Here is a 27,928-nt window from a genome sequence, read left to right on the forward strand (position 1 = left end):
GGCGGGCGGGCCTTCCGCGGGCGCCGCCCCGCGCCGGAGCTGCCGCTGTCCGCGCCGGGCCCGCGCAGCGCACGGGGCCCGCAGCCCTCAGCATGTTCCCCCGGCCGCCGCCCCTCTCCTGCGACACCTTCGTGGCGCTGCCGCCCGCCGCGCCCGGGGGCCGCGTGGTGTTCGGGAAGAACTCGGACCGGCCGGCAGATGAGGTGCAGGAGGTCGTGCACTTCCCGGCCGCCGCGCACCCGCCCGGCGCCGCGCTGGAGGTGAGGGCGCGGGGCAGGAGCGCTCCTGCGGGAGGCGGCGAGAGCACCGCGGTCAGTCCGCCCCTGCCTGCGTGCTTAGCCCGCGCTTCGGGCCGGGACGGTGACTCCGTGTGTGCTCTGACCTCTTGCAGTGCACCTACATCAGCATCGAGCAGGTGGAGAGGACCCACGCCGTGGTCCTGAGCCGCCCCTCCTGGCTCTGGGGGGCCGAGATGGGCGCCAACGAGCACGGCGTGTGCATCGGCAACGAGGCGGTGTGGGGCAGGGAGGAGGTCTGCGATGGGGAAGCTCTCCTCGGCATGGACCTCGTAAGGTGTGCTTTTGGTTTTTTTTTTTTTTCCTTTTTTTTTCTTTTTGGTGAATGGTACTGGATTCGGAGTTTACGTGGAAAGATGTTGTTTAAGTTATATGGGGAAATAGTACTTTCCCTTTCAGAAGGCACTCCTTCCACTTTCTAGCCACGGTTAAAAGTAAGTATTTCTTGGCACAAGCACTAGATTTCTGCCAGGAGCTCATAAGAAGTATCGGGCACTAGACCAGAATTTGTCAAAGGAAACTAGCGAACGTTTTTCTTTCTATAAAATTTATACTAAACTGAAACAAGGCTTTTTTTTTTTTTTTTTTCCAAGAGCACAGGGGGACTTCAGGCACTACTTTTGGGCCTTTTCCTAGGGTCTGTACTCCTCTCCTATTCCCCCATCTTTCACACACATTATTTTTAAGTTTTGGTCTCAGGTGCCTATTTCCATGTAAATAACAAGTTCATGTTCCTACACTACAGGTGCCAGTGTAAATTCCATTAACCTACAGCAGTCAGTCAAGTTTCTTGGTAGTTTCCCCCCAGTCCAATACGTGCACAGGACTTGTAAGCACTTTGTAGGATCCCTCTCCCTGCCTTTCTGTATTTCCATTTGGTGTTTTTCCCCATGTCAAGTTCATAGAGGACCCACTTGAAAGAAGCCCTTTACCTGACTTGTGTTTTTCCTTACCAGATCATGCAACTGGCAGCTGCATATAGAAATATCATTCCAGGTCAATCAGAATACTCAGGCTGAATAGTTCTATGTGGAGTTCAGAGTTCCAAAAATAACACTTTCTTTTTGTTTTAGGCTTGGACTTGAGAGAGCAGACACAGCTGAAAAGGCTCTTACTGTCATAGTTGATTTGCTGGAAAAATATGGACAGGGAGGAAACTGTATGGAGAGCAACATGGCATTTACATACCACAACAGTTTTCTGATAGCTGACAGAAAGGAAGCATGGGTGCTGGAGACATCAGGAAAATACTGGGCAGCAGAAAAAGTAGAAGGTATGGATGATACTCTTTGTTCTAAACATTTCAAGTGCAGTGACCACTTGGAGTTCTCCAGTTTTCATTTACCTTTTCATTAAGGCATCAAACTAACCTCAAGCTGCATACCTGTGCCTGTAAACAACAGGCATTGCTTTCCTGGGGCATGAGTGTGGAGTAGGTGGCAGTTTGTCACAGGAGCTGAGTGACAGGGGCCTTTTCAGAGCCAGAGATAACAACTCCTGCACTTGGAAAACAGAGGAGAGCAGGGAAGTCAGCATGAGAATGACAGCAGTATGCGTGATCTTAAGGATGGTAGCAATCCATGACAATTTCATTTAGGGACAGGATTGATGTACTGGGCCCTGAAGTGGCTGATTCTTCCAGTGGCCTTAGGAGGACAAGCTCAATCTTTGGATGTCTCAGAAGAAGAATGTAAAGGTGGGAATAACCAGGACAGAATCTGAAATACAATGTTGGCAGTAGAAGCAAATGAGTCAGAAATGAGTGGCAGTGAAAATTCAATCAGAAAAATACATGTAGCTGGGGAGAGAGGGCCAGAAATAAACCACCATGGGGCCAGAAATAAACCACCAGTGATCTAGTAGGAAGATCTTGTAGGAAACTCTTCAGGGCTAATTTGCTTTACTAAGCTAATAGTAAACAAAATACCAAGAAAAATCTTTCAATGTATTACAGCAATTCTTTCTGCAACTTACAAACAGGAGGTGTACGGAATATTTCCAACCAGCTCTCTATCACAACCAAGATTGACAGAGAACACCCAGAATTGAAGGAATACGCCAAAAGCAATGGCTGGTGGGATGGAGAAAAGGAATTTGATTTTGCTGCCACATATTCTTATGTCAATACTGCCAGAATGACCACATCTGGAGGCCGATATTGTGAAGGCTATAAGCTTCTGAACAAACACAAAGGTATCTTTTTGAATTTTTTTTCAAGATATGCAAAATATTTAGTGAGCCGCATTAATTAAAATCATAAATTATTATACATCTGATGCAGGCAATCATTTGATCATTTGCATGACTTGGTGAACTACAACTTACTAGAATAACTTTTTGCCTAAAAGAGAAGCACTGAACTTGAAAGTTTCTATCCATTTTTTGCTAATTCATTGAGGAGGAAAAATTAAAACAAGGGTCAAATATCAAACATACAGAGCTACAGTAACAACTCTGAGAGGTCACATTATGACCATAACACTAAATGTCCTGGAAGACCTGTTCTGAAACATTTTGATAGGCTACATATTATTACTGTACTGCTAAGGAAAAAAATTAGAGGCTAAAACAGATTCCCAGCAGTTTGCAGCCACAAAGAATCTTACGAACAGCTTCAGTTAGGTACAAACATTTATGTAAGGCAACAGCACAGCATTCAGATACATACCTTGCATTCATTTTTGACATTAAGTCTTTGTTGTTTCACTGTAATAGCTATTCTAAGCTTGTGTAGTCTACTAAAACACACCAGGAGCAGACCAAAATAATTTTCTGTACTCTAAGCAGTCAGTAATTCAAACACCTACTTTTCAGACTCCTAAAGAAAGAACCTATTACTTCACTTCTCACTGCATCCATCTAGCAGGTTTTTGCTGTAGCTGTAATCACGTGCTCATTTGAAGTAATTAATCTGAATCAAGATTACATTGCAACCATTTATTTCTTTTTTTTTATTTGGCTGAACTCTGCCAGACCAGGTTTAGCATTTAGTTAATGCATCAGAGTGAATTACCATTGCTGTCTTGCTCTAGTGATCATGTAAATCCTGCATTCATTTTGGGAATTGCAGGTTCTGAATACTGAAAGCATTTTCATAATACCTGTATTTACTTGTATTATAACAATGCTGAGATTGTATCTGTGTTTTCATTCTAAATCCCCATTTTCAGGCATTTACCTGAGCCATTTTAAAAGTCCCACTAGGTGTTCAGGTTATCAGTCTCATATGGTTCACTTTGTTTAGATTTATTTTAAATAGGTGCCTTAACTAAAAGCTATTTGGTTTACAGCATCAGTAAAATCACTGGTTTCTTCATCTACCCTTCCCTGCTTTTTCAGTCAGTGGCATTGCAGTTCTGGGGTTTTTCCAGGCTGTCTACTATCTGAGAGCCATTTTTAGAGAAATACTATTCATATTTCAAAAAATAGGGAATGTATTGCAGGCATACAAAATAACAGAGCCTAGTGTAAAACATGCAGTACCTTCTTCCCTGCTGGACAGGTGGCCAAGTTGTAGCTGACAAAATGACCATTGCTTCTTTTAATCTCTTTGATTCATCTAGCTTGCTGATTTCTTTAATTCTCTGACCTTCCCAGGCAACTGTAGATACATCTAAGTGTGTTTTCTTGTTGAAATGTAGTGCTGCATGCCTGTCTACAGGCAATCTGGGTCATGTAGGAAAAAATAATATTGGAGACATGTAACTTAGCAGCAGAGTAACTATTTTAAGAGGAAACAGCAAGGTAGTTAATAAAAAAAAATTGTGCAGTTAGAACTCAGTAAGGGAAACACTAAAATAGTAAAGTGGTAGACAATACCTTCCAATAAAAAAATAAAGAGTGAGTGAACTAATGTTTTTCTGCCATAAGCATACCCTCTACTGGTACACCAAACGTGAAAAGAAAACCATCCTGCAAGAGCTGCCTGTTAGAATACTGGATAGTTTGGTGATACCATGCCAGTATCTGAGCTTTGGCATACACTATACAGCAACAGTGATTTCACTGGGCAGGCAGATGTGGAAAGGGTTTTGTTCCTCCTGAGCAGGAGTTATTTTCATAGATACTTGGCAATAAACCTCGCACAGCTTGCTGAAAAAGAATTTTCTACAAATAGATGAACTACTGTGGCTTCTGAGCATAGAATATAAGGCCACCCCAGTGCCTCCTTGGAAAGGATGAAAATTTAAAAAACCCACTCACCAAAAAACCCCCCAAAACAAGTGACAGTCTTGGTGATTCATTTTCCAAGTTTCACAAAAAATCCATGCATGGCTGTTACTATTTTTATAACTTCAAAGCAACATAGTGGTATTAACTCTGTTCAAATATCAACCAGTATTATAACGATCTATCTTACTTCCACAGAGTGCTCAAAGTTCAGCATTTAATCCAAGTTACTAATTTTTGTCTGAGAAGTTGCTTTGTGAATGACCATTTGCTAGCCCTGTGAAATTTACCTTTCATTTGTCTTTCTACTCCCCATTTTTTAAGGCATGTTCTTATCACCTGTCTTTGAAATACATACTTTGGGGAAAGCAATACAAGTGTATTCCATATTAAGGTTTGCCATTATGATGATTTTTTCCCCTGCCAACACAGACAAACTAAAACTGGCATTGCCAAAAGCAGTCAGTTGTAAGGAACATGTCATTCAGCTGGTATTATATTAGCTCTGTGGCTAAATAATTGTATTGTATCTTGAATAGGATCTATCACTTCTGAAATAATGATGGAAATTCTTCGTGACAAAGAGAGTGGCATTAACATGGAAGGTGGATTTATGACAACTGGCAGCATGGTGTCTATACTGCCTCAGCAGCCTAATCTGCCCTGTATTCACTTCTTTACTGGAACTCCAGATCCTGCCAGGTGATGCAGCAGCAAGTAAAGTGGATAAAAAATTATAAATATCTAAAGGAAAAAGTGTTGTAGTTTGCCTAGTTATACTCCTTTTTGCTTTGGGTCGGTTTTCTTTTTCCCCCTGAAAAAGCACAATCAAAATGTAGGAGGAACATAAATGTACATTACGTATATTAATGGTATCTACCAGCCTACTTAATGGAACACTGCTGTGACAATTACTTTAACACCATTAGATGGTTTTTAATACTTTTTTCTTAAAGGAAACAAGTAAAAGAAGGGGAAAAAATACAGCAATTTACTGACTCAACAATTTTAACAAAACAGTGTCAGTAAAGGATCTCTGTTCTATTTTTTCTTTCTAGATCTGTATTCAAGCCTTTCATTTTTGTGCCCGGTATTACTCAGTTATTAAAAACTACGTCCCCTACATTTGGTCATGATGATCCAGTTAAGAAGCAACCACGTTTTCAGAGTAAGCCAGATCGAAGACATGAGCTCTATAAAAAACACGAAAGTGCTGCTGTAGTTATGGAAGCTATCAAGGTATGTTGATTAAATTAGATTTCAATGCAAGCAGGTGCTTTATATAAGGTCCTTGCTCACATTTGTTAATGTGATACCAGTTGATGCCCTTTGATGGATTGCAAAGGACAGCACAGTGCCCCAGCAGCCCAGTGTGTTGGCATCTGGCAGGCACGTGTCCCTAGCACTGGGAATTGCCACCAGCACTGTGCTGTGCTGGCAGGCCGAGCCACAGGCGAGGATCTGTGCTGCTCACCTTGCAGAGCAGCCCCCGCACACTCCCACGCCAGTCACAGGATGGGGAAATGCCCGAGCAGCCACAGGCCAATACACAGCTCCTGCCACGAGTTCCTACAGCTATTCAGGCCCCTGGCCTCAGGTGGAAAGGAGAGCTTGCCTTTCATCATTGCTTGGTATGGACAGGAAAGGAAACAAGATGACAAAGACAGCTGAACACCCATGTGAAGTGGGAAGGTAGCTGCTTACTTTTAGCAGTAAAATCCCTCCTATTTACAGATACATCTTCTTAACAGTAAGTCATATACCCACTTAAGTTTTGGTAACTAATACCTAAAGGAGCTTTACTATTTCTTCAATCTGTCAGACAAAGGAGATGAAGTGGGTGCTAGATACTAGGAAAGGTATGTAAGAAAACCTGTCATGATACTGATTTCTACCAACATAAATGTGAACCTTAGCAACTCTTAAAAGATTAAAATAAGGACAGTAGAACAGAATTTTGTTAGGGTGATTACTATGTGCTCTGTATAGTTTTTAGTGAAATAAATGTTTCTTTTCGCAGGACAAAGGTAAAAAAATGCTCAAAGAGATACAGGAGTTGGAGAAACAGAAGATAAGTCAAATGGAATCAATCCTGCAAAATGGATGCCTTGATACTAAACAAGTAGTTAATCTTTTTTCACAGTGTGTAGAAGAAGAACTCAAAATATATGGCTAAGAATATTATTTGAGTGTGGTAAAATCTGGATTAGAATTGGGTCTTCTAATGAAGAGGCTATACAGATTAACATCCTGGTTTTAGTATATCACATAGCATGGACAGTTTTAAAGATGCAGATTCATATTCAGGACAAATGGCTTTTGATTATAAGAAGAATGCTGGAAAGGCTCCTAAGAGCCAGGCAGTGGCATTGTACATGGCACAAAGCTGTCAGCAGAGATTGATTCTGCCAACAAACAGATGCAAGTAGAATGCAGTAGCTTGACTAAATTAGTGAACAGCCCCACCTGTGAATGAAGAACACTAACTCAGCTCTGGAGAACCCAGATCTAGCGTACACACACACAGCTTTTATAGTCAGGAGAATTGTAGCAGAATTTCAGACTACCTGAATTAAAATGGCCATGCTGAAGACTTTCTAAAATGTAAAAGCTATGATGAACACTGAAGCAAAAAAAACCCAAAACAAGTAAGATTGATACTCAGTTGTTTGGTGAAACTATTCTAAGATACATTTCATATACGAACCTTCTATTCCTTCAATGTAAAATGGGGCTGAGTTCAAGGTATATTAAAAACAAATCATAGTTACAATAATAATATTTTGCTGTGAGTGATTGTGAAATCTTATTACATGGAATTCAGCAATGCAAGCATCCTGTAAGTTCCCCACAGATTTCACTTTCCTGTCTATTTTTCCCACCCTGATAGTGAAAAATAAACTTATTTATATACAAGATTATTATTGTCAAATTAATTTTGCAGTGGATTTATCATGGGAGAGTTCTAAAATGTTTCTTGAATTGTTACTTTTTAAAATTGGGCAACTGGAAGAGGTTGGGCTACACAAGTATATACAGGTACTCAGCAGGACACTTAAAAATACTTTTAATTTTTTCCATTTTATATAAAGCCTTTTAAACAATGACTTTTTTTTTTTTGCCAGAGTTAATAGACTATGGACTTAATTTAATCAAGCTTTTTGCCCTACCAGAAACCTTTCTGATCCTGTTTAAAAGTAATGATCAATATATGACACCACTTTTATTATATATGTGGCAGGGGCCAAACTAAACAAACAACAAGGAAGACTCTGATTTTACCTCATGATCAATAAGTCAGGATAACAAGCATGACTGTAAGGAAAAACAACAACAAAAAAGCACTCAAAATGCAGCACTTGTGCAAACCTTCAGAGGAAAATATGAAATGGTACACTAGAGCTGCAGCAGCAATGTGGGACATGACACTGCATCTCCACACACAGCAAACCACAGAAAGATAATTCTTTGACAATTTTTCACATGCAGTTTTCTCATTCTGTAAACTGTTCAATACCCCACTGGTAAAAAAAGTTAAATATAAATAATAGATTGTAAATGAAGTTTGCAGAGTTAATATGAAAATGAAGAGCTTGGTAAAATTCATTCTTTCTGATCCTACAATAAGAGTAGAAATTAATTTAGGATGCCGTGTTCAGATTCACAGCAAGAAACCACTGAATTAGGAAAGGCTCATGAACTTTCTATTTCTAGTGACCTGATCTGTACCACGTGGCAGTAGCAAGCGAGAGTGAAAGGGAGGTAAGACAAAGTATGTTTGAATTGACTGAACATTTTGTGCCTCTGTTGACAACAAAATTTCTTAGAAGTTCAATAGCACAGTGGTTCAACACAGAAGTTCAATAGTCCAGTTTGATAACTGGGAAATAGATTTATTAAAAATTTGCTGTATTTACCTGTTTTCCTTATGGGATGTCCATGTCCAACAATTATGTATCTTTTCCTGTTTTTGGTCATGAGCAGTTCCACACTGATAGCTTTAAAGCATCAGTAAATGACAGGTGAAACTGTGCTGGAAACCAAGGTATGAATCAAGTTTTCAGGCAGCATAGCAAACCAAGTGAAATAGTTTTATGCTACAGTGCAAAGACTGAAGTTATACAGGAAGAACAGCAGTGAAGTTGGAGCAGGCCTTTAAGCAAACTTCTTGGCTACTTAATCATGGGGTGGCAATGAACGAGGTCAAGCACATGGGTCCAGTCCTAACGCAGGCAGATACAGTCCAACTGTGCCTCTTATTTATGTGTTGCCTTTTCCTTTGGTCTACAGGATACAAAGTAAATACAATGTGTGGAGACAGTTAAAGTGATTGCCAACAGAGTACAGGATATTTCAGTACCTTTTTCCTTGGGATTTCCTTCTCCTAGAAAAAGACATGCAGTGTAAAAACAGAAAATAAAGATGGGATCAGGAGAAACAAATAATCCTCCCTCCCACAACCTTGTATTAAAAAAAAAAAAAGAATGTCCCCTAGAGGGCAATCTTATCATGGGTTTGCACCTAGGAATGTATCTTTAAAAGGTCTAGAGCTTTATGAGAGAAGGATCATTATTGAAATAAAAAAGTACTAAAATTTTACAGTAGAAAACTAAGTGTTACATCCATCCCTGTTTATTATGACAATTATTTTGAGATTAGTCCTAGAAAAAAGATCCAATTTTTCACTGGACATTCCTCTAGACTTGTTCAGTAGATGTTTTCATGGAACTTAGCTTCCAAGAGATTCATCCCAAACTAATCCACCTTCAAAATGAAGGAAGTCATTGCACCAGTGACCATTTCTTAATAGCAAAGCTGTTTCTAACTACCAGAAGTCCACATAGCAGTATATCAACTATTGACAGAACATCAGCTTGTCAATCATTCAAAACTTGCCAGTGCTCCTTGGTGGAAGCAAATATTTACCAGATAAAAGGGTTACTTAACTTTCTAAAACAATTCAAAGTCTATTTTTGGCTTCCAGAAGTACCAAGTGATTTAGAATCAAAATATTACATCCTGTATTTCATTCCTAGCTTCTTTATTAACCATCACACACTCATCAGACTAATGGGTATGATATTAGCAGTCACAATATTGTAGCAGTAAATCTAAGAGAATGTGGTATTGGTTGGTAATCAAAGGTGTTCCCTGTATTAGATTTGTAACAGAGAGCCTTTTCTAGGCAGCAATTTTGAGCAATTTCTTATTTAAAACAGATATGTTGTGTTCCAACCTAGGGGAAAGCAGAACCATTATAAAAAGGGAAGCAGGACTTTTATGATGAAAATGAGAAAGCGTGCAAGAACAATGACTATAAATAGAACTGTAAAACTGCCCTAAGATCAAATTCTTGAATGTTTGAAGAATTAATTTAAAAAACTGTATTTGGTAAGTAGATGAAATTGTATTTGGTAAGTAGAGAATATGGCACACTTCTAGTATGGAGGTATCTTTGGATGGACACCAATTAAGAAGTGCTCTGCCTACTTGTAAAGGATCAAGGATGGATTCAAGAAATACCAGGACTGAAACCCAAGAGCCACGTTAACAAATCTCTCAGAAACTCACATCTGCCGTAAACCTTGACGTGCACACATAGCCCTCTCACACACCACACCACAGCTCAGAACTCCGAAATCAAGTAACAGATTTATTGACGAGTTGCAGTATTTAGAAGCCAGACATACTTGCAGTTTCTGCTCTTAAGTTGCATATATCTAATTATTCCAAAATATAGCTGTCTTCTACATTCATAATGGAAATACACTAACGTTCTCCTTTGTGGCCACAGCCTGATACAAACATCAATTATATTGTTGCTGGAAAACATGAAAATATACCAGATTGTACAGCATACATAAGCAGCAGGATGTTATGTTTCTGTGCACACTGCAATCAGACTAACAGTAAAAGGAATTATTTTTTCAATTTAAGTCTTGCAGGAAATTATAGCAGCCATAAAACAACTGCTTGTTGAATAGTAGCTTATGCTGCTAAAATCACTTTTAATTCTTAATACAAAACAGATGCAAAGGTAGCTGTAATAAAAATCTGTGTACCTGAAAAAAGGGGAAAAAAGAAGGGAAAGACTTTTTTTAAAAAAGGATGAGAAGACTTATTCATATTCTTGAGCAAATAATTTTTAATACCTGGATTCCTTTCCCTCACTACGTAACATTTTTATACAGACATATAAATGCTGTTCTTGCAGTTTTAAAAGGGCAGCATAACTGCTATCAGATACAATACTTTGTCTTTAGCCTTTTCAAAATATTGCAGAAGACACATAGGTCCTCAGATTCTGCTTTTAGTGCACAGGAATCTGAGTGACACTAAAGTAACTAGGAGGATACCTGAGGTTTATTAGAAACCTGTGTTAGGCAATAAACTAAAATCTAGGATGTTTAGCTACTCCAAACCCTAATATGGATGTTCATTTAGGATTTTTTATATATTAGATTTAAAAGTCATTAATTTAATTTAAAAACTTATATGATTTGAAAAAGAATTTTATCTTGACTTTCACATGTATCCAAGGCTTCCATAAAATCTTTACTTAAGGCTGGCACTTCTGATTTAAACTCTGAAGGCTAATTTCAACATGTAAAAATCTGCTCTTGATAAAGCTGTCACTACCACCATAAGGCAAAACAAATTGTTTATTCCATTATATAATTTCCTATTTTGGGAGAGTGCTGAATATTTCTATGGTTTTAAGATTTGGTAGATTTGTAAAAAACCATTACTTATTACTTGCTCTACTCACTATTTGCCCAGCTTTAATTCCCTGATATTGGAAACATTGTCACAGCAATTCTGTCTTTTTAATTGGAGTATTTTATCTTTAGGGGAGGAAAAAGCCCACCTGGTCTTAGGTATAAGAAGCTAAAAAAGTTCCTGGTGTTAGACAAGAGCAGAGTAGTAAAACTGAGGTATGGCAGAAGAATTCCTACTTCTGTGAAGTCAGGGGGAAGCCTGACTATAAATGGGCATCAATACTTCATCACACTAAAATATGGAGAACATCCAGCAACACGAAAAATACCTTTCATGGGGTTTTTTTTCCTCATTGTGGCATCAGTATTAAAGCTGCAGTTATAATGCCTCTAAAATACAACAGTGACACATACCATTTAGTAAAATTTGTTTTGCTCAAAATAGAAAAAATGTTCTAAATCTGGAGCATCTGGTTTTGTTTAGTAGCATTCCGGTTGGAATTCTGACTAAATATAACTTTCTACCATTTTCTTCAGAATAGACACGAGTAGAGCCACATCTCTTAATTTTACAAGGGAGAATAGCACAACAGTTCTCTGAGAGCTCTGAGGAAGAAATACTTCCAATTTCAGTAGTGAAGGCAGAAGAGGTGGTCACTACCTGTCCTTTGCCTGCATGCTCAGCTCAATGGCTCTCAGCTGCAGCAGATTTCTTGGGAATGAAGCGGTAATACAAGTACTCATCGCGAAACTCAAACTCATTGGTGATGTGCTGCACGACGCCTCCTTTCAGCAGCCTGTCCCCATAGACCACAGCTTCTCCACGGTCAGAGGCAAGGCCGACTTGCATGAGCCAGTTCACCAGGTCACAGCCAAAGAAGATGCCAGTGGAGATCTTTGCACCACACCTGTATGTCAAAGGAATGATTCACCCACATGTTCTGTAAATCTGGTATCACCACTGCACGATGGGGAAAGGCAAGGAAAAATAGCAGGAAACAAGGAAAGACATCATGATAGTTAAGAGCATGTTAGAAAAGAATTTGCAAGTTTTGTATATTTGGGACATGCCAGTGTTCACTACCTTCTCCTACAGACATTTCAATGGGGAGCAATATGGACATACAAAGTTGTTTTAGGCTTCTAAATAAAGTTCAAATTGCAAACAAAATTCAGTGGATATTAGTAGCATTTCCCCTGAAAACTCACACAATCTCTTTCTATTTCTTGGATACTTACTTCCCATGACCCTTTCTGCAACAAAATATCTGACCTGAGAGCAACCTCAGCAGAATCTCAGCAATACGGATTGTTTGAATTTTAATTAGTTTTATAATTTCTGAAGACTTTTAAACAGACACTAACTGCTTACACATATTGTAAACAAAGCCCATTTATAACTTACATATCCTGTTAAATATTGACCACACATGCAGTACTAAAAATAAACAAAACCTTTACAACAAGACTATTTTTAAAATGTATTTATGAGGCAATGATGCTATGATCACATTTACTTGCAGCAATGAATGTTCCTGATTATCTACAATCTATTATGTGGAACCCAAGCACAGGGTTTCTACAGGTGATTAAGAGCTAAAAGAGCATTTCCCCCCCTATTTCTTTAAGTTAAAAGCAGCAGTAACACAGAGCAAGTGTTAACATCTATTAGCATCTATTAATGAAAATAAATTAAAATCCATGGTTACAATGTCTCAGTTACAGCACATTTAAATCAAAAAGGACAGGATCAAGTTAGATGAATATTTAAAATGACAAGATAAATGCACTGTTTTAATTCATAAGGAGAAATAAGACATGAACCAAGTTCTGCACAAACATAGTATTACAACAATAAGGCAACAAATGTCATAATTTCATGTATTCTCAGGTGGATATGATTAATAAAAACCACAAAGTACAACTAAATGAACAGCCCTAAGCTCAAGAAACCACAATAGCAGCAGAGGCACAGGAAAAACAGCTGTAAAACCTGTTCTATTTCACAAGACATTTTTCTGATACATCTTTCTTATGGGACATAAGAGACTGAACAAAATCATGAGGCTGTCTAGAACAGTTTTGCAATATGGTTTTGGACTACCTGGCCATTAAAAGACCACCCCACCCTGCCAAGCTAGTCCTACTTAAAAGCTTACATTACAAGAACAGTCAAAGTGTGCTGTTAGAACAATTCATGTCTCCATTTCATATATTTAAATAAAGGCAGAATCTTCCTCTTGTTCCTGCTGCTTCTGTCTGCTTTTTTCTTCTCATCTACCTACACATATCTGTTGATTTAGGTAACATAATTTACCCCTGAAATCTTTACTGGTTTAATAAATTGACGTTTAGGCCTCATTAGAGGTATGAGTAAAAGAAATTATATAAACTCAGAAACTGTCAAAGTTCTAAACCCACTCTAATCTCACACTTTGAGTGGCCTCTGAGTACACACTAAAATCAGCTGCAACAGTTTTGCCTCCTATAAAAGCTACATATTAGTAAACATTTAGTTACAAATATGGAGAGTGTCTTACTCTACAAAACAAACAAACCAAGCAAACCAAACAAAACAAAGGGTCTTAATGCATTTCTACAGGTGTTATCATATACATTTTTTTAGAAAGATTTTATCCTCTGAACTCCAGTTAAATGCAAAACCTGCAGAAATCCCTTAGTGATATAAAACTTTTTATAATTTATTTAAAACCTAGGTGAGATAATATGATAACTTGTGCCCCAAAGTTTCAGTGTTAGGCTAGAAACATTTCTGTTACAGTTAAATTTTTAATCCTTATCTTGAGCTTCGAATACATATACACAACAGGAATAACCCACAAAATTAATTGCATTTCATGGTTTTCAAAAGATGAGCTATGTGCTTTGTAACAGGTTATATGTGCAGGGAAGAACCTTACCTTCTGCCTTTGACAATACTTTTGACACAGTGATCTCTATGATAACGAACAAACTGCTGACAGGTCATCCTGATTTCCTCAGGTACAGAGGCATCTGTATGCCCTGCTGCTTCTCTTCCACCCCAGAAAAACTCAAGTCTAGAAAACACACACACAAAAAAAAGAGAAAAATTCAAGACAGGGACATTTTTTGGGAGACTGCAAATAATAGAATGTACCTCCCAGGAAGTTTATCACAACCTCTTTTTGTGCCCAATTCTTTACATATAATCTTCCTAATATATTTTTACGACTTTTGAACACAGAGGTGTTATTCTAGGCTTGGGCAAAAGGAAAGTCAGAAAGTAGCTGGGAGCCAGCTCTAGCTGCTGGATTCACAGGGCAGCCAGCTAGCTCTAAGGCAAAGGCAGCTTGGTACAACTCACTCCTCCACTGTGGAAGGGCCTGTCCACTCAGTAGGCATGGGGTTACCACAGTGCTTTAAAACAGTGGTGATACATTCTGATTCAGCATCCAGATCTAAGCTTTAGTTTATCAGCTGAAATTATTTCTGAAGATCCTTCACTGGCAAAAATTTCACCTCTAGGGAGCCTGCAGGACTTTATGTCTCTGAAAGTGTCATTAGGATGGCAGAACAACCTCTCTACAAGTGGGAGAGAAAAGAAATTTGGAAGATTAACGAAATAGAAACTGAACACTATAGCACTGAAAACTCAACACTCTTCAAAAATGATTATTAGTAATAATTAGGTTTATAGGTGTAAGTGCAAAGATTCTATTTACCTTCGCTTGAATGGCAGAATGATTAAATGCTTATCTAAACCAAAAATACCAAAGCAAATGAAGCCCTGGAGAAAAAAAAAAAAAAAAAACCATAAGAAAAAGCAACATGAAGCCAAAGCTTTGGTTTATATAGAACAGAAATTATAAACTCAGTGCCAAATACATTTCATGTATACATGGAAAGCATCCCTCTTCTCTAAATATCATACAAAATGCATTTTGTTTCTGCTTTGATTTTTCATTTGGACCTTAAAAAGACATATCAATACCTAACAGCCCATCATATAAAACCTTCAATAAATACTTCAGTAAAACTAATTCTGTGACATCCACTTGACACTTGGGGATAACTGGCAACCTTACATAGCCAGGTATTGAATCTGTCTGTTAAGGCCAAGGAAAGAACAGACTTACTGTAATTCAAGTGCTAGAATGCTCTCTACTTAATTCGTTTTTCTGTGCAGCTTTTATATAGAACTATCATTACTTGATATTGCAGTGCATCCTGTAGGCACATGTGCCATGGATGTGTAAAATGTTCCTCTGGTGTGTGTATTAACACTGCCTGGCTTTCACAAGACAAAGCTGCCTTGTGTCAGGTGCACTGAAACAGCCCAGGTGCAGCCAGAACCAGCACCCATCTTCAGCTCTTTGCTGTGGTGCTGTCACTGAAACCAGAGAAATCATTTAAACCTTACAGAGACAGCATCCATGGAGCTGCCTTGCAACTGATGGAACTCCACAGGAGAGACACCAGTGAAGCTTTGGTACAAATAAATTCCTAATCAGTTTCCATGAGCATTGGCATTCAGTTGTCACTTGCACTTTTGGAAGTGTTCCTGGTCATAGGAGATGTGCATTATCTGCTGCAACACCCACCAACATGGTCATTTTCTGAACAAACACTGGTAAGTACCTGACCAAAATTAAACACAGCACAGAAGAACTGCAGTTCCACATACAGCCTTCCAGGCTCTTGGTTGAACAGCCACCACAAGCAACTGGAGAGATTCTGTAAAGAAAACAGAAAAACAACAAAACCCACAAACATAACCTGACTGTTAAAAATCAAAAGCTTTCTTCTCCTCACATGCTAATAATTCTTGCACAATGTTCATGGTCTCTATTTAACAAATTATTCAGATAAAGACAAGAAAAAGGGAATAAACACCTTAAAACATCATCTCAGGCTTAATAGCTTGGCAGGAGGGGGAACCTTGGCTGTTTTAAACATAACAATGCAAAAGATAGCAGTGTAAGAGGTCCTGCCTCTTTGCATGTTTATGTAAGGAACTTGCCTCAAGCACACATAGGTTTTCGGCATAACACAGGCAATATGAGCCCAGACAGATATGCAGTGTTTGTTTTAAGGCTGCTTAGCTGAGGCCAGTGCTTTCTACATATTTCTTGCAGAGTTAGGATTATGTTAAGGTGAAGCACATACCACTTCAGCTATTTGAGATGCCTGACAGAAGGAGGAAACCTCCAAAGTTAACCCATTTGGGTGTAAAGGCTAATTCTTTAAGGTAACTGATCTTATTTCATAGTATCTACGTAATCATTCAGATACAGCTAAAATATAGGCTAACAGTTGGAGTACCCCTTAAATATAAAAGATGTAAAAAAATACTAGCACGGAATACTTGATACAGGAAATTTGAGAGGGAAACATTTCATTTTGTAATTTAACAGAACTTGAAAAGCAATAACAGTAACTTTTAACCCATACTGTTGTGCTGCACTGTCCTGCTTTGTAGTATTATATATTTGTGCCACAGTATTTTCCATTTCAAATAAAAATGCTTCTCCCAGCTGACACCCACACGAAATTCAACTGAGCATTGTATTCAGAGAGCTGTTTCTTGCCTTTGCCACAGTTAAAACTATATCCCCAACACATTGCATTCTGGTATTTCCCACTTGTACCCAGGAGCAACCACCAACACCTCTTGGAGCCAGTAATGATGAGTGGCAACACTAACTTAGCAACATTGCTCCAAACACCACTAAAAACAACAAAATTGCATTTTCCCATTTAAAATAATCTTAATAATCTTATTTTAATACCTCAGAGAAATTCAAGTTCCAATATAAGCCTGATCAGATAGAACAATTTTTGTAGTCTCCTTCAGAAGCAGAATTCAGTTTATATTTTTAATTTATAATTGTCTAGGGAAGAAGACCAGCTCTTGAAAAACTGGGAAGAAGGGCAGTAGTGATGAATGATATAATGATATAACTTCACTTTTTTTCCCCCTTTAGGGTTCTCCTGTATCTTGCTCACCATCATCAATCTTAACTTGCATTTAATTTATGATGTGGCACAGAAAAATTAATTTTATGACATCCCTCTTCCAGTAAGGAACCAAAATATAGCCTATGTTTTATTTAATGAATTGTTACTTAAGCAACTGAAAGATTTTTACTGGATTGTCTACATAGCTTTCCTAAAAATCATTCTACCTCAAAGAGTTAACATGGGGAGAAAAAATATTTACAGCAAATAGGCCAACAATAAGAAGTAAGCACAGCAGCACATGTCTGGCCAGCTGTTTGTCTCCAGTCTGTAGAAGCTGTTCTTCCTGAGCCAACACACACGTTTGAGCACTGCAGTGACTCACACACTGATCCACTGAAAAACAAAACAGAAATTCTTCTTTAGGCTTCTATCTTCAGAACTCCACAAACAAACTTGTTAATGTAAGTTGCTCAGTCAAATTACCTTGTTAAGTATCTCTACTGAAGTGACACACACGAAATTTAATATTGGCTTTGACAATAACCTGTTCAGACATCTACTCTCAAATGAAACAGTTGGAAGTTTACGTGTGCTCCTAAAATGAAAAACGTTTCTCCAACAGTTTTCTTTCAAAGATTTAATTCAAACTGAATGTGTGGTTAACATTGAGAAAACACTATTAGAATTAATGAAAACAACGAAAAAAAACTTATCTGAACAGTTTTTAAATTTAATTCTGAAAAAAATCAAATATACTGTCAACTCTAATGTTTTTACTCTGCATCTCAGTGTTGTTTAGCTCTACATCAGACAGATAACCATATTTATTTCAGGTCTGTGACTGTATTTTTAACACAGTATATCAGAACATGATCATAATTCTACTAATGAAAGGAGTCAAACACAAAGAGAATGGATGCTTGTCTTCCAGCTACAGAGTTCTAAGAAATTCTGAGTAACTTCCTCTAGATGGCAGTGAAAATCTTCCTGGCAAGGTCATACGTAGGAATTGGTACCAGATAACTCGAAGCAGTTCACTGAGATAGTAGAAGAATTAGTAATTATTGCGGCCAAGGTTACACAAGTGTATGCATTACAATTTGCTTTTACTGATTTATGATTTTGAAGTGCTCACTCAGGAGGCTGAAATAATTTCCACTCAACCATAAGGTATTTTCTACCTTATCTTTTAGGATAAGAAAATTTAATTTGCCTTCCTCTATTCTTGAAGACATTCCTATGGTGCTTGTCTGAATTACTCAATAGATAAAATAGTTGGCAATAGGCAGAAAGGGAGCGTTTTGTGAGACGAGACACAACTGAAGTATGCTTCAGAGTGAAATATTTAGATTTATTGAAATTTACGTGGCATGCAAACAAAGCATAAGGATATGATCTTCTTGTTAAGAATGTATGAAAACAAGAAAAAAAATAGGAAAAAGAGCCACGTTGTACCGGCAGCTGGCTTTGAATACTGACACTGATGTACAGTGAGAATGCACTGGGCATGCAGTTTTCAGACAGGTGTTGAACAGTCAGTTCAATCCATTTTTTTTGTATTTTAGTAACTCCTAAGGCCCTCTTAGTCAATTTTCTCCATCTCTTCTCTAGACATCAATAGTACACAGCAGCACGGACATTTAATCTAATTTGCAGTAAGCACTTGCTCCTCTAGATCTTATCTAGTGTTCAAAACCTGTGCCTGATTACAACAAAGGCTTTTTAAAAAGATGCAAGATGTGAATATGAGGATGAAAAAAAGTGGTTTACGTTAAAAGCTTGATGCAAAATAGGGTTATGTATTCAACTTTCCAGCATCCAAACAAGACAATAATGGAGAGTCAAGGTCTGAATGCTCAGAACACACCAAAGTAGCTTAGTGATAAAAAAGTGACATCCAAAACAACTGTCCATCTTGAGCACTGAAAGACTACAAACAACTATCAGCAGAAGAGAACAAACAGCTATGATATTGCCTAATAACTGAATTTAATACAAAATATCAGTTATCCAGGTGGAGTGGAGAGAACAACAGCTCCAACAGTTTCTTTGTGAGAATAACACACAGATGTTGGGGAAGAGCCTGTAGTATTAAAACAAAGAGATGCTACTGCTTTACCTGTCTCAATTGGAGGAATTTTGCTTTCAACAGCATTTGACACTGCTTTGCTGTCTTTAGCACAGGATAATTCACCATTTGTTGTTTGACAAGAACAGCAACCTATTAAATATATACAGTAATAGGATAGTTAGCTTCCTTCACTGCCATTATTTATTTTCCAGGTATAACATATATTCCATGCAGCTTTAACTATTGTGCTCAAAAATAACCCAAAAGCAGAAGACAGACTTAATTTTTCCAATTTGTTGAGAGGGTAAATGGGTCACTAATAGTTTAACATAACACTACCACCACTGAAGCAACAGAAGCACTTTCAGTTATAGGCAAAAAACCAGGAATTGATCAAAAAGGCTACATACAAAAAAGGATTAGAAACACATTGGGTGCTTCTGTTGGCATGTAATTCATTCTCAGAGAGACAACTGAGTGGGTAAACAATCTAAGATGCCTAGTGGGCTGCATTTATTACATCCTTATCAAGGTATCACTACTTACATAAAAATCATCCACAGGCTTTTCTTCTTGTCCACTTACACAACTATTACAATGGTAACAATCAAACTTCTTTAGAAACACAAACCTAAATACTTGGGCAGTTATATCTAGATTTTCTTCTGCCCTAATTTAACACCTGAAGCTGTAAACTGTCCTTCCCAGGCCAGAATTACATCTGAAATATTAGTTTATAGCACCCTAAGCCAGTTGTTCTTTATACAAATATACTTCGTCTACCTCTTTCTGCAGATGTCTGTGCAGAAGGTCTTGGAGAAGACTGTGCAGAAGATTCTGGAGAAGATTGTGCAGAAGATTCTGGAGAAGACTGAGTCATAGTGGCTGAAATGTGATTTTGCCCACTCCCTTCCACTTCAACCTCCTCCACTGAGCTACGTGGTGAGTATGGGTTCAACACCCCATAGCTGGACCCTTGCCTACTTCTGTTCATGCACATCAGTGAGATACCTGACAGCAATATACTGATGAACAGTACCACTGCTGTGGTAATTATCTGTTAAGAAAGCAAAGAAAATGCACTTAAATATAGGGAAATAGTTGATATGTCTGTCTTTCTAACTTCTGTACTTTTCTAAATACACTTACAAATGAGTCTGAACAAGACTATGTTTCCTATATTTACTGCTCTTGCACCTCATCGCACTGAAAGAGACTAATTTTCCTTGCCTGAGTAACTTAGCTTTTTTGTTCGTTTTTTGAAGTGTGCACCCCTGTTTCCCATGCAATCCAAACCATCCCTCATTGTCTTCCCCCTTCCTCTCAGGATCATCAGTGCTCTGGGTTAAAGTTCTGCTCAGGTAGGTTTTCATTCCCAAGAGGAATGTGCTCTTTAGCACATTCTTTAGCAAATGGGGAGCACCCTATTAATTAGCCTTTCCTTCTAACCACCTGCACTGATACCCAGAATCCACTCTGAGGCTATTTAGTACTTGTGAAAGTGCCACAGGAATAATCCCGAGTGACTCATGGACTCTCTGTCCATAAGAAAGAGAGGGAGAAAACATGACAAATACCTATGCTAGTACACTTTATATCCTCTGATAAGAGGAACTATTTGCTGGTAAAAATGGTAGTTCAGGGTCTTTCAATCTATGATTGTGCAGAGAAGCCTACCATAGTGCAAGCAGTTACTGCTACACAGGTGATGCATATCCTATCTATTACAGACCAAAAGCCATTAATTAGATACTGGATAATAACAATTCTAGATAACTATCATGCTAGAATACAAATTAGTCACCAGGAAAAGAGCTCTGTAATTCATTACCACTCCTAAGTTTTTTCTTTAAGAAGCCTACTCCCTTTTTTCCTTAGTCATAGTTGCCTAAACATGAAGATCCTTCTCCAAACAAATGTTCCTAGTGGCTCATCACAGAAATACATTTTTGTATGGACCTAGAAGCATTCTACAATGATACTTCAATTATAGTAGCCTGTACTTTGACTGAAAGCTACTTGCACAGGTAGCACAGCAGAAGTCTGAAGTGATGAGGACAGAACATGTTCCTACCTGATGTTTTCCATAGAAAAAGGCAGAGTCAATACTAGTGCTGTTACGTTCACCAACAATTAATAAGATTCCCACCAGAACTGTTGGGACTCTGAAAGAACAAAATAGGAAGTACATAACATATTTATCATGCTCCCACTAATTCAGCAGGGAAGCACTTGAATTAACTTACCCCCATCCAGCTATGATGATAAACCCAATGGGAATCTTTACTGTTTCTCTCTTCTTCAACAGAAACAAAGAAAAAGATAGAAAACCTAAAAACACCAAACAAAATAAAAAGAAAACCAAAATAAATGCCTTAGTTAAAAGGGAACTGGTAAGTACAGAACCTACAAACTCTATAATATGACCTGCTCAATAGCTTAAAATATTCTTCTCAGACCTTTAAATATTCCAAAATTTGTCTGATTGTATTCTGAGAAAGTAAATTAGAAATACCCATTGCCTAAAAAATTATGTTAATAGTGAAACACTGAAAAACTGCCAGGACATTTTATATTAAATATTCACTTCTAAATGCTAAGAAAGGTTCACAAGAGTAAAAAAGATGTCACAAGAACATTTAAGATAACAGCAAGAAATCAGTTGCTTATAATAGCACTAGAAAAGTGCTATTAACAGCACTTTTCTATCCCAACACTCTTTAGCTATCAACAAATAGTGTTGTATTCAGTTACAACATTTCTTTAAAAACTGACTAGTCCTTTGTAAAGTCAATGATAAATTTAACTAAAAAGTTTTGCATATTTTTACATATCTAACTCTTTTGGGAGTATCTTCTGGAACTACCTAGTCTACTCACACTCAGCAGCTCAGCAATATTCTCATGTGGAAGCAAAGCTAGTATTTATATTAGGTCCCACCAATCATGGGCTATGTGCTTCAGCTAAACAAATACATCTCACTCCAGAAAAACACCACAGGAATTAAACCTGTAGATTCTGGACAAAAATATCTTGAATACCCAAAGTCTCTTTTAATCATACATGTAAGGTTCTCCAAGCTTCTTGAAGCATCTTTCAATTCTTTCAATTTCAATTCCTGCATTAATCTAATACACATACATTGTTTTTAGAAACAACAATTTCTAGGGGAAAGAGGTGTTAAAGCGACTTGGGTATTTCCCTTCATTCTGTATTTTCTATTTTTTCATTGCACCAGTTTTTAAATCTATTTAATGCTGAATAATGAAAATCTTAAACTCTGCATTAATTAAAAATCATCATTAAGACACTGACTAGCTGAAGGGCAACCCTCCATATTCACTCTATTTGTTGTTGCTTCTGCCTTGAAAGCAGGCTCTTGTTGCACACCAGCCAGGCTACTGTACCCAGCAAAGGCAATCCACAACTGCCCAGGCAGAAGCTTCCAACAGCAGCAGCAGTGCCCAACCTAAACCTCAGCACAACTTCCAGGTATCCACATTTGTAGAACTACAAACAAGTGAAAGGAACAAGTACTCTGAAGAATGTAATTAACCTTATTTCAGGACATTAATCCTTCATTACAATACCTGTGCTCTGCCTTGAAAAATCATACCTGTCCATAGGTAGGTGCTGTAAAGTGAGCTGTAGAGGAATATAAATACGAGGATCTGGATGGTGATGTCTTTCTCTTTAACAGTGAAATTCCATGCCACCATTCCAATGCAAGCAATAAACTGGAAAGAAAAGTAAGATACCATCATTCAAACTGGGAAAGCAGAATGACCAAAAAAAAACTGAAGAGAGAGCTATATATTTGTAATAAGCTTTAAACTCCACCCCCAGATGCGCTGGAGGGTGATTTTAGGAAATGGATACCTCACTTAGCAGTAAAGTACTGCCACAGTAAATTCAGTATTACAGTTGTGTCACTTGACTATGCTACCTCATTTTCAGGAGGGTTTTTTTGACAGCAAGTACATAACTCATATAAACTAGGAGTAAGGCAAATCAGGTAAACCCCCAACTTTATATACCTTATAGTAAGTAAATGGTGATGTTTTTGGCAAGTACAAACCATTTACCTAAAATTATTTTCACAGGAAATGGAGGTAAACAGGTATTTGTTCAGCCAAGAATTACAGCAGTTGTCACCCAGTGATATTGCATATATGATAATTTTAACACTGAAGAAATCTGAAAAGATAGGCTGAAGTATTGTGGAAACAGTAACACAATAGTCCAATTTTTTTAAGATGAAAGCTAGCTTTGTTGGTACAGAAGCACCTGCAGTTCTCATACATGACATTTTTCAAATGTGACTCCATGATCAGAGCTCAGAGAGTTTGCAATATACAGAGATATTAAAAAAAAAAACAAACAAACTACTTCAGAAAGCACAACCACACAGATGTTATAAAAGCACAGGCTGTTCCTGTTGTGCAGTTACTTCAAGGGAATAAGGAGCATGAACTCTGCAGTTCTCTCTCAGATTAAATAACAATTAAAATTAATCCAGAGCCACTTGGCTTTGGCCTTCCCTACCCACCAGCCATGCATTCCCACCTTGCACATCCTTGCACCAGCACTTGCACCTGCTGATCTCTCAGCAAGAGCTTCAGGGACATAAACAGGGATTATTTTTCTATTTAGTTCCTTGAATAGGGTCACTATAGAGCCAAACACAGGCTGCTGCTCCTGGTATTGCCAGCTTCAGATGGGCATAACTGAAACAGAAGTGCTCTCAACAGTATTGGGCAATAACTAAGAAAACATCTCAGAAGCCACTCTCTGTTCTGATTGTTTATAGTTCTGTTTAGGAATCACAGTGCCCACATTAACTATCATTTTCTTCAAGGATGTATTTCACAACACTAAAATTGTTTAGACAAGTCACACATTAGATTCATCTGCCCTCCACAGTTGGCTATAAAGATCTCACTGTAAAAATCAAACTTCCAAAATTGTTAAAAAATACTTAAACCCTAAACCTCACACAACAGCATTCTCCTTCCTACTGACCTGAGCAACAAGTAGATTTGTTGTAATCATATGAGGAATCTGTTTGTACTTCTTACTCAGAACAACAACAGTAAGAGACCAAGTCTGTAACATACAAGAAGAAAAATAAATTTAAGAATAAAACAAAACCCAAAGGAACAAGATGAGTATTCTGTCAAATGAGGGTGAAATTAAATATGCAACAGATCTTAGCAACATGACTGCTACAGTATGCTGCCAGCCCCTTTGCCTCAGCAGTTGTGGTCAGAAAAAGCAATGCATCTTGGTGTTCTCATGTCGGTGAAGTATTTCCAGTAAAGACCAAGCACTTGTCTGGAGCATGCAGAAACCTGTTAGTTCCTCAGGACACAAATGACCACAGTGTAGCCTGGAAATTTAGAATTTAAAATCCACACCCACCTCCCCTGAATCTCTCAAAATTATCTGACCAGCAAGAGTTAGCATTCACTTCTGGCTTCCCTTCAGGCATAGTTTCAAGACAAGAGGACTTTGGTGAGACAACAACTTCAGAAAATTCCAGCTCCTTCCAACATGGATGTTTTTGTTTTTAGAAAGCAAATAAAATAATCATACTATCTGTACTTTCTTTAAAACCAAAACAAAATTCACATTGGACTTCTGGATTATCAACTCAGTTTTTAAGAAAATAATTTCTAGTAAAGGAATTTGATAAACATAAATTTTTCAGGTTAAACTATTTCATTCATGGTCATTAAGACTTCATTAAACAAATATGTACTGACATTTCTGGAGCTGAAGTTTGTACACAGCCTTCATTACTGTGATATCCAAGCACCTCACTTGGCTTGATGTAACTAGTCTCTGTGGTGTAAGCTAGTACTTTAATTCCCTCACACCCTGTTATTAAAACAAGAAAACAAACCGAACAAAAAAACCTCTCAAGCTCTGCACTAAATACTCTAATTCAGTTACTCATCTTTCTCTACAGTGCAGCTTTCCAGCAGACCCACTGCTTAATCAGGATTTTTAACTCCTTCCTCATCCCTCTGCACCAGGATCCGATGAAGAAATGAACTCCCACAATGACTCAGTTTGCTGCTTACGCACCGAGGCTGCCCTGACCCAGAGCTCCTTTGTGCCTCACCCACCAGAGAGATGAGGCTGACGATGCTGATGTCAAAGCTGACGTTCTGGAGTGCAGTTGCCAGTGGGTTGGGGTCCATGGATGGGATGGTCAGCAGCCATGCAGAAACATACATGATGGGGGCAGACACAAACGTGCTTATCACCATGCCTGAGGTAATCTGCCGAGAGTCAAACGGAAACAGCAATGGAGTTAATCACATCTCAGGCTAAATAATCTACTTTCAGGAATACAACAACTGGCAAAATTGGAACTTTGAATTAAACATGCCTAGAACTTTAACAAATAATGAGTTGTTTCTATAACAAATTATTTAGAATTTGAGCCAGAAACTATCTGGTTTATACACAGAGCTAAACTGAAAATTTTAACAAGCTTCTGAAATAGAAGGAGTGGAGTTTCCTGCTGCAGATTTCTACAGAGCTTTTTAATGGGTGTAAAATATACTAATGACTGCTGTCTAGGGGTAAATTTACACTGTCACAATTTGCTTTTGGGTATAAACATTCATACCATAAATAACTAAAAAAATCCCATGTAGCTATGCAAATATTAATATGCATCAATTCATGAGAAGAAACCATATGTATTTGCAAGTGATTTCTAGTTTGGCTTCTCATTGTCTTTCTACTTTTTCGAATTTGCACAGTGATGGAAGTGTGAGTTGCTGCTCATACTAGAGACTCTGCTTTAAAGAAATTTCTTAAGTTTGTAGAGGATAAAATTCTATCTTGCATGATTTATTTTTATTATCCTTTTTTCTTAAAACAAAAACAAATATACCTAAACAACTCCAAAATAGAAACCATTAAAAATAATGAAAATCAACAAAAGTGTGTTAATGTCACTTCAAGCAGAAGAAACAATTACAGAATTTCTATTTAAAGTTGAAAAGGTACCCTCTACTATGTACATATTAAAAAAAAATAAAATGCTTTCTATTACATGATTTAAGTGAAGGGCAGCACAATGAAGCTTAAGATCTTCCATAAATTTTCAGCTATGACACTATTTTTACTGAAGACAGTAACATAATTTCTTTTTTCCCCCTATAAAACATCTCAAAGATAATGTCGTTGAAAAGAAAACAGACAAAAAACACAATCCCAAAAAACAACAAAGATACAAATTCTTCATATCTGAAGTTATCCTATCTCTTTCTACTAGAGTCACAAATGGAAAAAAAAAAAAAAAAAGATGAGGACTATCAAGACACTTAAGACATCAGGAAAGACCCTGGGAGTACAAGTAATTCTAAGGTATCTATACTTCAGAAAAGCAAATTCTTCAAGCCTACTTATTTATTTATTTAATCAAAGAAGTTAAGCTCACAGTTAGGACATATTTGGAAAAGTTTAACTTGGAAAAGTTGTATGTATGTAATACATACAATTCCTACTTCCATGTTAAATTGACTTGCGAATATTGCGACACCAGGTGCTGCTGGAAAAACTCCATAAAGAAATGCATAGTTTGATAAACTGGTGTGATTGACCACATTGTCACTCTTGTCCAAGAGCTCCACCATCTCTCTACAGAGAAATGGCATCATGAGCCTGAAAGAGAAAAAAGTAATTGAAAAAATATTACTCAACCTACAACAACAGACTCTTCTTTACCCAGAAAATGAACAAAAAGGAAATTTAAGGCTTGTTTGAATATTACTTATGAAAAGCAAAATACTGACATCACTTTGAATGACTGCTTTTATTGTTATCAAAATATTACCCAGCTGCTTAAAAATCTTCCATCACAAATTACATTCAAATAAAAAGGACAAACATGACAACAAACTTGAGTATAGATGCAGCTTCCCTGATTGTGTAGACACATTCTTTGTAGAAACTTCAAATTTAGAATGGCAAAACATTAAAAACCCTCTCATTTTTCAACTGTTACAGTAATAGTAGCTACAAGCAGTCAGCAGCTCTGAAATTCAGTCCACCTTTCTGCAAGCTGTTTGAAATATAATAAGGGCTCAAGCTTAAGTATCCCATGCCAAAATTTTTGGCCAGCAAACCACTGGCATAAAGGCTATTTCAGCAATAGCCCAGATCTCACACAGACTCAACATAAGTCTTACAGGCTTACAGTAAAGCAAAGTAGCAACATTAAAACCCAGTGTTTTTCATGCTTTTTTCATTACAAAATTTGTCATTAAACTGGTTTATTGACTAGGTCTTTAGCTTTGCTGGTTAGTTGTACCTGATACTGAAATGCACCTTCAATTCAAATTTTACAATATAAACTTAAAACCAAACATTCTGTTAGGTTAATTGTAGTTCTGTAGGAAATAAAATATTTGATATTAAATAAATAAATATTCCTTGAAATATATTCAAGGGAAGATTACGACAGCCTAAGTTTTAAATAGAACTTGGCATCTATTCATGCTTAAAAGTCAAACAGTTTGAGAGAATGAAGTGACCATTTTTAAGCTCTTCCAGTATAGTTGTTTCAAAGACTTACAGATAAAGGAAACCCAACTAATTTGGAAATGCATTGTTTAAGGCAAATAAAATACAAATACTAATCAAATATACTTAAACTCACTACTGCCTAACTATTGATTCAGTAAATTTTGATTTAAGCTACTAGTTCC

General features: G+C 37.6%; 2 protein-coding genes across 5 annotated transcripts in view; one reads left to right on the plus strand and one right to left on the minus strand.

The window, feature by feature from the left end:
- The first annotated feature begins 12 nt into the window (after positions 1-12).
- Positions 13-7,384, plus strand: SCRN3 (secernin 3). Its single transcript, XM_041472716.1, has 7 exons — positions 13-260; positions 392-573; positions 1,370-1,569; positions 2,277-2,489; positions 5,006-5,168; positions 5,525-5,705; positions 6,487-7,384. Exons 1-7 carry the CDS (start codon positions 93-95, stop codon positions 6,640-6,642), a joined length of 1,263 nt encoding a protein of 420 aa, XP_041328650.1. The 5' UTR covers positions 13-92; the 3' UTR covers positions 6,643-7,384.
- Positions 7,385-8,831: 1,447 nt separating this feature from the next.
- The window catches only part of GPR155 (G protein-coupled receptor 155), a 28,140-nt gene continuing 9,043 nt past the window's right edge, over positions 8,832-27,928 (minus strand). For 2 of the 4 annotated variants that reach the window (XM_041472712.1, XM_041472713.1), the window contains 13 exons: positions 26,717-26,882; positions 25,331-25,486; positions 24,222-24,305; positions 22,816-22,936; positions 21,446-21,530; positions 21,274-21,364; positions 19,983-20,256; positions 19,248-19,349; positions 17,388-17,521; positions 15,806-15,901; positions 14,890-14,954; positions 14,107-14,244; positions 10,107-12,093 (listed from right to left, as the gene is read on the minus strand). In XM_041472712.1, the coding sequence (XP_041328646.1) occupies positions 11,871-12,093; positions 14,107-14,244; positions 14,890-14,954; positions 15,806-15,901; positions 17,388-17,521; positions 19,248-19,349; positions 19,983-20,256; positions 21,274-21,364; positions 21,446-21,530; positions 22,816-22,936; positions 24,222-24,305; positions 25,331-25,486; positions 26,717-26,882 (1,735 nt within the window). In that variant the 3' untranslated portion in view covers positions 10,107-11,870. Of the gene's footprint in view, positions 8,851-10,106; positions 12,094-14,106; positions 14,245-14,889; positions 14,955-15,805; positions 15,902-17,387; positions 17,522-19,247; positions 19,350-19,982; positions 20,257-21,273; positions 21,365-21,445; positions 21,531-22,815; positions 22,937-24,221; positions 24,306-25,330; positions 25,487-26,716; positions 26,883-27,928 lie in introns of those variants that run through there. The other 2 variants (XM_041472715.1, XM_041472714.1) reach the window with 2 other exon arrangements.

Source organism: Pyrgilauda ruficollis, unplaced genomic scaffold, assembly GCF_017590135.1.
Source record: "Pyrgilauda ruficollis isolate IOZ18807 unplaced genomic scaffold, ASM1759013v1 scaffold3, whole genome shotgun sequence".
Classification (NCBI taxonomy): Eukaryota; Metazoa; Chordata; class Aves; order Passeriformes; family Passeridae; genus Pyrgilauda; species Pyrgilauda ruficollis.

Coding starts and splice junctions, on each gene's coding strand:
- SCRN3 (XM_041472716.1), top strand. CDS start 93: ATGTTCCCCCGGCCGCCGCCCCTCTCCTGCGACACCTTCGTGGCGCTG. Junction 2,490..5,005: donor GCTTCTGAACAAACACAAAG/GTATCTTTTTGA, acceptor TATCTTGAATAG/GATCTATCACTTCTGAAATA. Junction 5,169..5,524: donor GGAACTCCAGATCCTGCCAG/GTGATGCAGCAG, acceptor TTTTCTTTCTAG/ATCTGTATTCAAGCCTTTCA.